The 13,748-nt window shown below is 40.3% G+C and overlaps 1 protein-coding gene across 5 annotated transcripts in view; it reads right to left on the bottom strand.

The window, feature by feature from the left end:
* Nucleotides 1–13,748, bottom strand: part of EDRF1 (erythroid differentiation regulatory factor 1) — a 43,427-nt gene that overhangs the window by 8,983 nt on the left and 20,696 nt on the right. For 4 of the 5 annotated variants that reach the window (XM_087432830.1, XM_087432831.1, XM_087432832.1 and 1 more), the window contains 9 exons: nucleotides 13,269–13,457; nucleotides 12,745–12,945; nucleotides 11,088–11,306; nucleotides 8,981–9,204; nucleotides 7,454–7,612; nucleotides 7,133–7,282; nucleotides 4,986–5,139; nucleotides 2,223–2,338; nucleotides 1,172–1,323 (listed from right to left, as the gene is read on the bottom strand). In XM_087432830.1, coding sequence (XP_087288956.1) covers nucleotides 1,172–1,323; nucleotides 2,223–2,338; nucleotides 4,986–5,139; nucleotides 7,133–7,282; nucleotides 7,454–7,612; nucleotides 8,981–9,204; nucleotides 11,088–11,306; nucleotides 12,745–12,945; nucleotides 13,269–13,457 — 1,564 coding nt within the window. Of the gene's footprint in view, nucleotides 1–1,171; nucleotides 1,324–2,222; nucleotides 2,339–2,555; nucleotides 2,731–4,985; nucleotides 5,140–7,132; nucleotides 7,283–7,453; nucleotides 7,613–8,980; nucleotides 9,205–11,087; nucleotides 11,307–12,744; nucleotides 12,946–13,268; nucleotides 13,458–13,748 lie in introns of those variants that run through there. The other variant, XR_015552532.1, reaches the window with a different exon arrangement.

Raw genomic sequence — 13,748 nt, 5'->3', positions numbered from 1 at the left:
AGATCCTAAGGAATGGGGCCAGGGAGGGGGAGACTACAAAGAGCAGCAAGAGGGAATTTGGGAGTGATGGAACTGTGCTGTACCGTGATTGTGGTGGTAAACCCATGTCTTTGCATTCATCAAAGCTTGAAGTACTGTACATTGCAAAGAGTAAATCTTAATGTATATAAATTAAAATATAAAAACAGAGACAAAAATTATCTGTACCCTAGGATTATAAATTGGTAAAATATGCATTGGATAACTGACAATAATGGATGTATCAGGATGAATGATTTTTTCTTTCTTCTATTTTCCAAATTGTGTAATATAGCCAGATTGTACTTACATTTAAATAAAGAAAAGCATATTATTTTCCTGATATAGTACTTACTACTAGAATTTTAAATTAAATTAATAATGCCAACATAATAACCCTGGCAAAACAATATAATGGTAGAAGATGATATATGTATATGAGAACATTTTTTACTGATCTGCTCACTCTTTTCTCTTCACTAATTTCTTGGGCTTTAGAGAGACTTTGGTGTTCTGTCTCTACTTCTTAAAGTGCAGTTGGCCCTGAGTATCACAACTTTGGTCCTGACTTTCTGTTAAAGACAACACTCGGGGGGCCGGCCCCACAGCCGAGTGGTTCAAGTTCCGTGCGCTCTGCTTTGGCGGTCAGGGTTTGTGGGTGTGGACCTACACCACTCGTCAGCCATGCTGTGGAGGCATCCCGCATACAAGGCAGAGGAACACTGGCACAGATGTTAGCTCAGGGCTAATCTTCCTCAAGCAAAAAAAAAGAGGAAGACTGGCAACAGAGGTTAGCTCAGGGCAAATCTTCCTCACCAAAAAACAACAAAAAAAGACAATGCTCAGAAGAGTTATTAGAAACAGTCACTGTCTTCATTCCAGGGTCATTCATCTCTCTCAGGGAAAATACTACAAACAAGAGGGTATATTTACCCTTAGGAAGCAAGATCTGTTTCTATAATTTCAACACGTATTAGGCTACACGGAGATGCTCCTCAACTGATTTAACAGGAAAGAGCATCACTTAAAATCCCAATTGCCCACATGAAGACAAGAAGAATACGGTCCTTTTACCTGGTCGGAGAGATTATCTGTGTGCCTTCCATAGTAAGGTGCTGGGAAATAAATTTCCACAAGTAACTATTCCATTTACCTTGTTTTCTTTTTAGTTGAAGATAGCAGTTTGATGGACTGAAGGAGAAGGAATGACAATCGAGATTCAAATATACTGAGGAGTTTGATCACTTCTTCTCGATTAAGACTAGGAGAGGAATCAGCAGCTGGAGTGGTCTCATCACTCTTAGGCTAAAAACAACAAAAAGTTATTTCAGCTACCCGACAATTACAGCTTCATACTAAAGTGATGGCACTGCAGTTTCATTAATCCAGTAAACTTTTCAACCAAAAACAACACAAATAAACCCAAGGTAATTTTTTTCAGGGACAGCCCTGTTGGCGGTGGCAGAGGCTGTAACGAGGCCTCTTCCTCCTCCCTCTCCTGAGGTCATTTTGATAGACTAAGACACATAATAAAAAGGTCTCACACCTGACAGGCACTCACGTAGAATACATTAATCCTGAATGAAAATCTCCTGACCTTCCACCATCAGACGCTAAAGAAGCAGGATGGAAATGGTCCTATACATGGTTTGACAAACCAGGGCTAGAAAAGTAACAGGCTGGTGTACCATGGGGGCTCCAGGAAGCTGTCGGCAATGGCAGGTGGCAGCCTGAATGCAGGAATGCCTGGCAAACCAGCAAGGCCTGCCCAAGGAGCCTGCTTAAGCCCATTACCATTCAACTGCTCCCAGGCAGTTGAGTGGAAATTATAAAAGAGTGCATATATCTTTTCTTTCTCTTGGAAAAAACCCAAAAAAACAGAAGCCAAACTTAACAGAGACTTTATAGTCCTAGAGCCTTACTAACCAAGGTCTATGTGGTTAAAGAAAAAAATTTTTAAATATAAAAGATATACTTGCAAATTAAAAAAATATTTTCATAATTCCACCAAGAAAATATAATAAATGACTGTTAATGTGTTTTTATGCAGAGCATACATGTGTATATGTCTGTATACACACACAACATACATATGTATACAAACACACACACATACACACTCTGTAAGTTCACTATACACATTCACCATTTAGCATTTAGGTTAAGACACATAAAACACAAAGATAAATATTTTCTCCATTTACCTGGTCAAACTCCTCTACAAGCTCCTTTCTGATGAGCTGGAACGCATGCTTAGTTCTCACCATTATATCAAGAGCCCCAGACAGTGTTTTTAATTTTCCAACATTGCTATTCTGACCTAGAGTGTTAAACACAAAATGATCATTCCCTTAAATATAAATCTAGAAGCCCATCCAATGTCAACGCATTCATGAAAATTCTGATTTTGAAATGCTGTAAAGGTAGTTCATGAGAATCCCAACAAATCTTCTAAATCCACATTTTGTTTAGTAATTATCTCTAGAGAAAAATATTAAGTCTAGACAAAGCAATAAATAATTGTTTCCCTGCCTCACCATTTGGTTCCATCAGGGTGAGAACACAATCTGTAGGGAATAAGAACCGTATCTGAGTGTCAGGTTAAAGCGGACGAGCCGGGAGGAGTCTACGGTATGAAGGTGTCCCCACTATTCACCAGCTGCGTGATGTCGCTCAAGTCTCTGAAGCACTTAGTATTATCAGTTGTCCTACCTGTTAAAATAAGCATCTCAACTTACTGATCAAAGGCAGGAAATCCGACCAGGGGGGCAAGGTTTCATTTTATTCTGGGACCTGAATAAACTTCCCTACAGCTACCAGATATTACAGAGCACCTCTGCCCCTGCTTTCCAGGAGCTTACATTCAGCTGTGTGCGTGGTGGAGTGTAGCAGGGGATTAACCTTGTCCAAACAAACCTGGCCTTTGCCCTTGGCTCCCAGGAGGGGAACTCTAAGCCCTTGGAATATCCTGTCTGATAAGAGTGTCCTGGTTGAGCTGGGGGCCCTGGGCCAGACTGGATAGCCTAATAATTGATTTATTGTGGGGGCTTTGGAACCCATGACCTACAGAGGGGCTGGAGACAAAGGTCACCCATGTGGCAGTCAACCATGTCTGTTGGTGGCCCAATAAAAACTGTGGACGCCAAGGGTTGGGTGAACTTCCCTGTGGGAAATGCTCTGTGCACTCTGTCATACATCACTGCTGGGGGCAGTTAGCACTTTGTCTATGACTCCACGGGGAGAGGACAACCAGAAGCTTCTCAAGAAGCTTCCCTCTCAGAACTCTCCTGAACTCTGCCCCATGCACCTCTTCTCTCAGTTGATTTAATCTGTATCTGCTCTGTCACACACAGTAACCACAAGCATAACAGCTGTCAGTGAGTTCTGTGAGTCCTTCCACTGCACTGTCAAACTAAGGGTGATTTTTGGGACCTTAAACTTGCAGTTTGGTGTGAGAAGTGCATGTGGTCTTGGGGACTCTCCAACTCTACAGATGGGGAGGGAATAACTGCTGCCTTCTTCCTTTACAGCATAAACCACCTATTATCTTAAAAATCAATGGATAAATGTGATTTCAGTGCTGAAACCTTGGATTTCAAGATCTTGGCATCTGGAAGGCAAGCTGTTGATTATGTATGGAAATCTACTGGGGGCAAGTGGAAGATAATAAAGACATTAGGAAGCTAAATGTCACGTGTACCAGAGAAAAAAAATATTGGATAAAATGAGATAGAATAAAAGGTGTTGTAAACTAGAGCATTTGTTACTCTGGCCTATAAAAACTCACAAACAAGGCTAACAAAACCCCCAAAATATTTCCATTACTTTTCTCAGGTATGCAGAGTATTAAACATTTTTTAAAAAGGGAATTAACCATATTTATCATCTTAGCAAATTTGTTCCCAGTATCTATTCTTTTTTATGAGATGATGCCTGCTCATTCTAAGGAATTCAAACATGGCAGAAAACTCAAAGATGCAAATGAAAAAAGATCACTCTAAACCCACCCTCAGAAAGAGCTACTGTTAATCCTGAGTGACCACCCCCCACACCCAGTCATACATCAGAGACTGGCAAGAAGTTAACAGAAATAACTTTTAGTAAAAAGTACTTTTAAAAACTATTTTGAATAGGTGATACCTTCTCAAAATGCATCAAATCCAAATTGGTATACAGTGAAAGCCCCCCTCCCCAGAGGCAGCAATGTTATCAGTGTCCTGTGCATCTTCCCAGGGTACCATACAAGCACAAGTCATATGTGTGTTATTACATTCATTTTAATTTTGTAGAAGAAAACAACTGAAATGAAACCAAACAAACTGCTGTACTTCAAATAAATGTTTCCTGCTTCTTTACCACACAAGAGATATTTCTCAAAAGATCCCTCTGCAGAAGGGGAGCAGGTAAACAAGAGTGAGGAGAGAACTTAGGAAAAACCTTCACTGGTGGAGACCAACTACTCCCTGCGTGGAAATGACATCAGAAAGCAGCCTCACTTTCTTTCACCCTTCCCTTCCCTCCCAATTTATCTTTATCTTGTTCAGGATCTAGAGTTACAGCCTGTTCTAGAACTGTAATCCACAGCTGCCAGTATCAGTTCTATGTTTAAAGGGATTCAACAGGACCACTACTCCTTTACCATTGCTCCTCCATTCCTAAGTTGTTCATGATAATTTAAATCTTTGTCTGAATTGACTTGTGACAATTTTTTTTTACATAAGGGACCATGGGCTATATTTCAACATTTCTAGTCATGAACATAATCTAATCCATTTCTCTAAGTAAAAGCACTTCAAAAAGTAAAGAGACTTCTCCTGATCTCTACCCAGTCACTAACCGTGGGCAAATTAAAAAGAAAACAATATTACTTACATCCAAGAGAGATCCACAGGTCTGCCTCATTCTAAGACAATCCGACACTAAGCCAAAGCTGACAAAGCTAAGAAATGAAAAAAAGTATGACTTACTGGTCATCTGAAATTCTGCAAATGCTACTCTTTCTAACTGTACTCTAAGTAGTTCACACGGAGCGTCTTTCAGAAGCTGGAAAAGCTTTACAGCTTTGCTGTAATGAAGATCCGCGAGCACCCGGTGTTGCTTCCTAAGATGTTCATCACCAACCTAGAACCACAAGTATAATAAAACAACAAATCCTAAGGCTTGCGTTTCACAATAAATATTTAATCAAGTTTCCGACTGGATCACTACATGCTTTTTAGTGTTGTTGTTGTTTCTCTATAAGTCTTATAGTTTCAGCTCTTACATTTAGGTCTTTAATCCATTTTCCGTTAATTTTTGTATATGATATATGATGGGAGGTATGAGTCCAACTCCATTCTTTTACATGCAGATATCGAGTTGTTCCAGCACTATTTGCTGAAAGACAATTCATTCTCTCATTGAACTGTCTTGGAACTTGTAAGCTTGCTTTTGCCTTGAGGATATTAGGCCATCTGGGCAAACCTGAATTTTGGATGGGGGCCTGCTGTGGCAAGGAGAAAAGAGCCTAGGGCCAGTTCAATGTGGAAAGAAATCCTCTCCCATTAAGCTGGACCTCAAAGGACAATAACCTCAGGATAAGGGCAATCCAGAAGTAAACCCAGGCCCAAGAGACTGCAAGATAAGTTGTCTTGGTACTGAGCTAAGAGAAAACAACAAAATAAACGAAAACATCCTTGCTAAGCTGTACAGCACAAGGCTCCTGGCAGAAGCAAGGCAACTTCTCTGAAGGAAGGCACCTTCAACTTAGGCCTCAAATTATTCTTAGAAATACATGCATTTGAGCAGCAGGATTCACGTACAAGACTGTTCATAGTAGATTACTTCTAAGAGCCTCCAATTAGAACAACCCCAAAGTTAGTAATCATAGAATGGATAAATAAACTGTGATACATTCATTTAATGAATACTACTGAACTAAGAAAAAGAACAGCCATGTGCACCAACCTGAAAGAATCTCAAAAACATGATGTTAAGTGAAAGGCGATAAGCCACAGAATACGTCCAGTATGATCATTCTATAAAGTTCACAACCAGGTAAAATGTAAACATATTGCTTAAGTGGTAAAACACAGAAGGTATGGACACAATGGAAAATCCAGGACAGTGGTTACTCCGGGTGGGTATGGAGGGAGACTTGATAGGGAGGGGTGCACCAGGGGTCCCTAAAGTTCTCTTCCATTCCTTAACCTTGAGGTGCGTACAGAGGGGTTTCTTTTTGTTATTCTTTAAACTGTACATACGCCTCACATACTTTTTTTTTTTTTAAAGATTTTATTTATTTTTTTCCCCCCAAAGCCCCAGTAGATAGTTGTATGTCATAGCTGCACATCCTTCTAGTTGATATATGTGGGACGCGGCCTCAGCATGGCCGGAGAAGCGGTCCATGGGTGCGCGCCCAGGATCCGAACCCGGGCCGCCAGCAGCAGAGCGTGCACACTTAACCACTAAGCCACGGGGCCGGCCCTCTCACATACATTTTCTACATGCTTTACATGCATGTTCTATTTCATAACAAAAATTTTAAAAGATGGGAGATGGGTACTTCAAAATTTGCATAGAACCATTACTACAAAGCCTAACTACATTTAAAAAAGCCAAAATAATACACCCAGGCACATATATAATTGTGAAAACTAAGACCCAATCAACTATAGTAGAGAAAAATACACGGCATAGGCAAGAGGGGAAAAATACCTACACTCCAAGTTTTTCTCAAGTAGCTAATAAGATAGATGGCATTTAAAACATATATTGAGGAGGGCCGGCCCGGTGGCATAGTGGTTAAGTTCGTGCGCTCCCCTTCGGTGGCCCAGGGCTCACAGGTTCGGATCCTGCGCGCGAACCTATGCACTGCTCATCAAGCCATGCTGGGGCAGCGTCACATATACAAAATGGAGGAAGATGGGCACAGATGTTAGCTCAGGGCCAACCTTCCTCAGTAAAAGTAAAAAAAAAAGAGGAGGATTGGCAAGGGATGTTAGCTCAGGGCTAATGTTCCTCACACACAATAAATAAATAAATATATAAATAAAATACATATCGAAATGTAACAAAAGCACTCAGAGCACTTTCAAATGGACTTGGCACTGAACTAGAATGGGAAGGGCAATACCTGATTCCTCAGACAGCTGTGGTACATGGACGCCAGCCTGTGATGGATGGTTGCAGCTCGATACTGACAGAGGGGCTGTCGAGCAGACACCGAGTCCACGTCGCAGTACTTCAGGGACTTCATCATTGCGTCACTGACTTCTTTTTCAATCTGTTTGTTTTTTTTTTTAAAGGGGAGGAAAAAAACCGAGAAGCCTATAATATTACATGAGAATTTTAAAAACATTTAAATACTACTTGTAAGGAAAACATGCTCAATATCTATTAACAAAGGAAGAAATAAGGTTGAAGACTTCTTCTATAACCCAGCGAATGTGATTACCTGCTCCTGAGCTCTTCTAGACAACGGAGCATAATCCTGCTGCAGAGTTGCCATTGTGAAGTACGTAGTGGACAGCTCCCAATTCACGGAATCCCAAACAGCTGGGTGTATGTCTCGTGTTCCCAGCGACCTCAGAGCTTTCAAATAGTAATCAACAGCCTGTGAGGGAGGAACAAGCACAGTTCTGCCTCAGTTTAAATGTACGCCAGTACTACATTAAAATAAAACATACTTCACAATCGCCCAGATGTTAATTTGATTTGGGGAGAATCTATAAAAGGATAAGACTATGAGGGAAGGAGAACTTCTTCAGTGCAGGAAGTTATTTCAAGTGGACTGCATGCCGCCCACTTCCAGCTCAAGTCCGTCGTGAGCCTGAGTGCTTTCTGACTCCTGTGCATGCGGTGGGGATGCATTTTCTCCCTTCGTTTTTTTTTTTTCTTTCTAAATGAACATGACGGTTTATATAACTAGTACACTAGAAAAAAATAATTTGATGAATCTAAGGATAAAACATTTGCTGGATCTGACTGTAAGAAGAAGCAACTCCTCCCACCCTTTGCCCCCCCATCCTGAAACACATGGTCATTATATTTAAGCAAATAAAATCACACTTAATTCCATTACCCAGCAATAATTTCTACATTCCTTGTGTGTATTTATCCACTCTTTTTCTGTGTATATGTAAACTTAAAAAAAGAAAAACAAAAACAAGGTCACTTTTATTTTAAAATTTACCATGCTGCAAACATTCTTCACATAATTTAAACAGCTTTACATTAGACAAGTGCTCGTTTCCCCACTCCCTCGCCAACACCAGATGCAACCACTTGCCAAAAAATATTTGGTAATTTGATAAATAAACTCAATTTTTAAATTTCATAAAAATTTAAATTTTGAAATTTTTCTTACATGTTAACCATATACATTTTTTACATGTATGAATTTTTTGTTCAAGGTTATTTGCTCTTTTTCTATCGGAAATTTATTTTCAATGATTCTTAATTGTTCTTTATATATTAAGGGTTTATGAACCTCTGATCTGTCACATACGCTATAAATATTTTCCCTCGATTGTGGTTTGCTTTTCAATTTTGCTTTCTGTTGTGCATTTAAAACCTTATTTTTTAAATTTATCCATCTTTTACTTTGTGATTTCAGCTTTTTGTGTTATGCTGGGAAACTCCTTTCCCATCCCATCAAATAAACTTCTTCCTATATTTTCTTCTGGTACTTTTACGGCTTCACTTCTCCATATCGATCTTTAATCCATTTGACATTTACTCTGGTTACGCCAAAACAATTTACTGAATAATCGCTTTTTCCCCTACCAATTCAATGTCATCCTTGATACTAAATTCTTTGTATTCTTAGGCCAGTTTCTAAGTGTTTTAATGATCTGTCTAGTCCTGTGCCATCACCATAGTTTTAATTATTTTAGTTTTATAATATTTCAGTGGGCAATGGCACAGGTAATGACAATTAGGAGTGAATGGATGAGGTCCAACATGTAAGCAAACATGTTACCTTATTATAATACAAGCCTTCTTCTGGTGAAAATTCACGTTTAAATTCATCACCTGCGCCACAGTGCGCCTGTGCACAAATTCGCATGAGCCTTCCCGTGTTACATAACAAAAGGGCAGCATTCGTAGCATCGTCAATTGACTCAAAGTTGTGAATTCCTTTTTCAAAACAAGAGAAGCTTTTCTTCCACAACTGTTGCTCTGCAGCAGACACACTTTTGCTCACTTCACAAAAAAAGAAAGAAAACAACTGTGTAAGCAGACACATTGGAAGTAACCCACCAGTGTCTCTGGATGCAATGAGAGGAGGATGGCAGTGACAGGACGCCTGATGGCGAGCCAGCCACCTGGGCTCAACCGCACACACTACTCTTATCACACCTGTTATGGCTGAACTGTGCCCTCCCCTGCAAATGCATGTTGAGGCCTGAACCCCCGGATGTGACTGTATCTGGAGACAGGGCCTTTAAAGATGTACTTAATGTTAGGTGAGGTCATAAGGTAGGGCCCTATTCCAACAGGACTGGTGTTAAGAGCGAGACACCAGGGACACGCACAGAGAAAAGACCAGGTGAGGACACCACACACTTGCAGAACGTGGCCATCTGCAAGCCAAGGGAAAAAGCCTCAGAGAAATCTGGCACCTTGCTTTCGGACTTCCAGCTTCCAGATTGTGAGAAATAAATGTCTGTTTAAGCCACCCAGTCAGTGGATTTTGTTACGGCAGCCTGAGCAGAGTGTTGTAACACTCAAACATAGCCCTCTTCAATATTAACCAGCTGATATTAAAGCAAGCAAATAAAAACATCTGAACAAAGCACTATCTTACAATTCAAAAGACCTGGTCCCATGGAGTTTAAGAGGTACAATCTGTGTTTTACCTAATTCCCTATGTTTCTGACTACTTTTCATACTCCTTCACTGACTTCCTCCTCCAGAAGCACTTTAAAGGCACAGGTTCTTATTATCTCAGTAAAAAAAAAAAAGCACAGGTTCTCCCACTAGCAATGAACTCCTGCACCCTAATGTCAAGCATACGTCGTACATCAACAGGCACTCAATATAACTCATTCCACTTACCTGCTAGCCTCAGCTCTATCTCAGCCCTTTTTCTTTCTCACGCTGTATGTCCAGCCTGTACATTTTCATCCATTCTCAGGGCTTCAACTATCACGCCCACGTGAACGGTTCCCAACCTACATCTCACTAGCCTGAATAGCTCTAAGCACATACTTCTAATCGACTACTACCTTAGGCCTCTCACCCACACATCCACAGGTATCTCAAACTCAACCTGGGCCCAGCAGAATCCACACCCTCTGCCTGAATGACACAAGACCACTTGCTGCTGCTGTAAACATCCACTGGCCCCTTCCTAATGCCGCCTACTCAGTCTGGACAGCCTCCCCTTTCCCATGTCTGCCTGTTGACAGTCTACATATCATGTACAAATCTGCTCAAGCTACACCTTCTTCCCAAAAGCCTTCCAAGATCCCCACAACTTCAATAAACATCTTCTTTCCCCACTCTTCTATTGTACTGTATCTGTACTTATAACATTTTTCAGAGATTTGTATTCATATCTGGCTTGCTGACTTGAAGGAGAACTATGTTTTAACAATTTTATTTATTTATTTTTTCCCCCAAAGCCCCAGTAGATAGTTGTATGTCATAGTTCCACATCCTTCCAGTTGCTGCATGTGGGACGCAGCCTCAGCACGGCCAGAGAAGCGGTGCGTCGGTGCGCGCCCGGGATCCGAACCTGGGCCGCCAGCAGCGGAGCGCGCACACTTAACCGCTAAGCCACAGGGCTGGCCCAGAACTACGTTTTACCCAATTACATATTCAGCACAGAACCCAGCACAGGCTAAGTGTCCAATTCACTTCTGAAATGGTCAGATGGAGGATGGAGGACACTGAAATGATGAATCCCAAGGGGAAATAATGTTTTTTCCTCATTTTATTTCTTGATAATTTAAGAATAAAAGATTCTTTAACTGAGCACCCCTTTATGACATAAAATCAAGGTTCTTTGCTTGAACCATATAACATCAGCAGGATTTTCTAAAGAACAGGCAATAAAGAGAGGACTCCAAAGAGATACTCACCCACTCTCTCACTCTGTAATGCAGCAGCCTGATTCATATAAAACACACCGATTTCATTTCTAATGTTACCCATCCTCTTCAATACTTGTACATAATGTTCTGGGTTTTGGCTTTTTAAGTCACTAAATTGCAAGATTTCATTAGCAGCTTCATAACATTTACAACTAACTGAAAGTTGACTCTCTAAGTCTGTAGACAAATCAGTTGCCCATGCAAATCCTTAAAAAAACACAAAAAAGAAACATCACTGTGAGTCATGTAGACCCTTCCTCCTTAGTATCTAAGTAATCTGATATTTTTAAGATAATAAAATAAATGCAATATAGTATAAACATATGAAGATTCAATCGATGCAACTAAAATTTTAAGTTTCAAAGTAAAGATCTCTTAATTTATTTAGAAAACTGTATTTTCTTGGGACATTAATGTTTGATCAAAAGAAACATTTTCCTGCCTAAATATACCAAACAATTCCCATGACCCAGATTTTACCAGGTACACTTGCTTATTGGTATAGACCTAAAGTTGTCCACTGATACAAGGTAAATTGTTTTATTTTTAAAATTTTAATTAAAAAAAATAGTTCTTGAAATAAAGCTGATTGCTACTAGAGGCTAGTTATGTGCACTAGAGTTCTCCAATGTAAGTTGAACTCACTGAAGAAGCTGCTGGATGAGCACTCATAGACAAACACGCCACCTAGTGGGGACTGGAGTGAACTCAGGTGCAGGGCCCGGAACAAAGGGAGCACTCCTGCTGCTAACACGCAAGTATAGGACAGAACATCACTCCCACAGAGTATTTTACAGGAAGTAAATATGAGGTGACTGGTAAAAACACACTGAGGATTTTCTCACGGTGTCTATTAAAATAAAAGGATTATTTAAAAAACTCAGAAGGGGAGGAGGGGAAGAAAGAGGGCAAAAGACGAGGAATAATTCACCTCCCCCCAGTATACTTCTCCAGACGTTAACTGTCCAAAACTTCTTGGGAGGTATCAGAAGACATCATAATTTAAGAGCATAATAAAACAATTCCATGATAGGCTGATCTTCAATCTCATTTTCTGCCCTAATTGCCCCATGCTTACACAACTGTATTGAGCTAAGAGGGTGGGATGCTGCTGCTGTGGACTAAATCCTCCCATTTCCCAGTTTTAAAATCTGACAGCTCCAAAAGAGAGTGATACATTCAGTATGTATGCAGGGATATGTTCAGACAGCCAACTATGAACTAAGTTTAAAAAATGATGATCTCTGCATCCGAGCCTCCAGGAATCATTCAGAGGGTCATTCATCTACTTTTATCAACTGTTATTCCTATTCAAAAGAAAACCATGGCTTGGTTAGCTGAACACAAGGGTTACCTAGAAAAACCTCATGAAAAGTCAAGGGCAAAGAGTCAACACAACAGTCTTAGAGCTTATTTTATAGTTAGTTCTAGTTGTATAATTAGTAATTATAAAATATTTCAAAACCTTTTTATATACAAACACACAGAATCATGCTCAATATTAAAATAATTGAGAAATAAATGAAACAAAACAGAGCAATATCAAAACACTAACATTTCTGACCCTTTTCTGGACATACTCCAATAAGCAAAGCTGGACCAAATCATCCCAGGGTGAATCAAATGACGCATCTCGCTGGCATACCTTGACAACTGGACTCCCTGTGGAGGCTGTGCAGGATCTCCTGATCCTCTTTGGTCTGATAATTAAACTCTTCAAGGTGTGCTGCTCTGTTATTTGCATTCTGGGCCAGCATTAGTTGGATGTCACCACAGAGTGTCAGATATTGAGAAAGAAACAGCAGCACTTCAGAAAGCATATTGGTGCAGAGGCAGCAATAAGTATCTATGTGGAAATGGTGGAAAGGAAAAAAATACACAAAGTGCATTAAAAATTAATACAGTAAATATGAAGACAATACCATTGTAACTACTCTAAGTTTATTTTATGTCAGATATCGTATATGGCTTCATGTATTTCAAAATGTAGAGATATTAAACCACTCAGAGCAGAAAATAAAATACTAGGTAACACACACAAGAGAAGAAAACGTTGCTTAACAATTGAAGTTCACAAGAGAAATGGGAAGAAGGGGTCATGGTGATGCGACACCTCCTCTGTTCTCCCCGCCCAGTGCCTACTACACACGTTCCTCCACAGTGGCTTACCGTGGCTCTGCAAGGCTAATTTGATGTATCGCAACGCTCTTCCATATTTCTGAAGGCTCATGGCAGCATCAGACAAAACATAATAGGCCTTTGATGACTTGAGAATCAGCTGCAGCTTCATTTTATGTTGCCAAGAACCAGGGATCATTCCAGATTGACTAGAATAATGACCCTTCTGAAGGGAGCCCACTATGACACGGGGGAAAAAAGGCAGCACATTTTATTTGAATGTACGTCTCACTATGCAAAAATAATTTCTGTTTCTTGATAGAAACACTCCAAGCTTAGGTACTGTTGCTCCAAGACGACTGGTAAGTACTCTGCGTTACTACTTAACCACAATGACGTAAAATGGCAGTGTTTTAAGGACTCTCCCTTGGGATATCCCGAGGCCTTCTGCTGCCCTGCAGCTGTCAATTCTGTCATTCTCTTTCAGGGTCACTGACAGAACTGAACTCATGGCTGACCTCTGCCTCCTTT

Source organism: Ceratotherium simum, chromosome 6 (assembly GCF_057802395.1).
Source record: "Ceratotherium simum simum isolate JZ-2026a chromosome 6, ASM5780239v1, whole genome shotgun sequence".
In the NCBI taxonomy this organism is placed as follows: domain Eukaryota; kingdom Metazoa; phylum Chordata; class Mammalia; order Perissodactyla; family Rhinocerotidae; genus Ceratotherium; species Ceratotherium simum.
The sequence above is the reverse complement of the archived record's forward strand: the minus strand, read 5'-3'. Positions and strand labels throughout refer to the sequence as shown.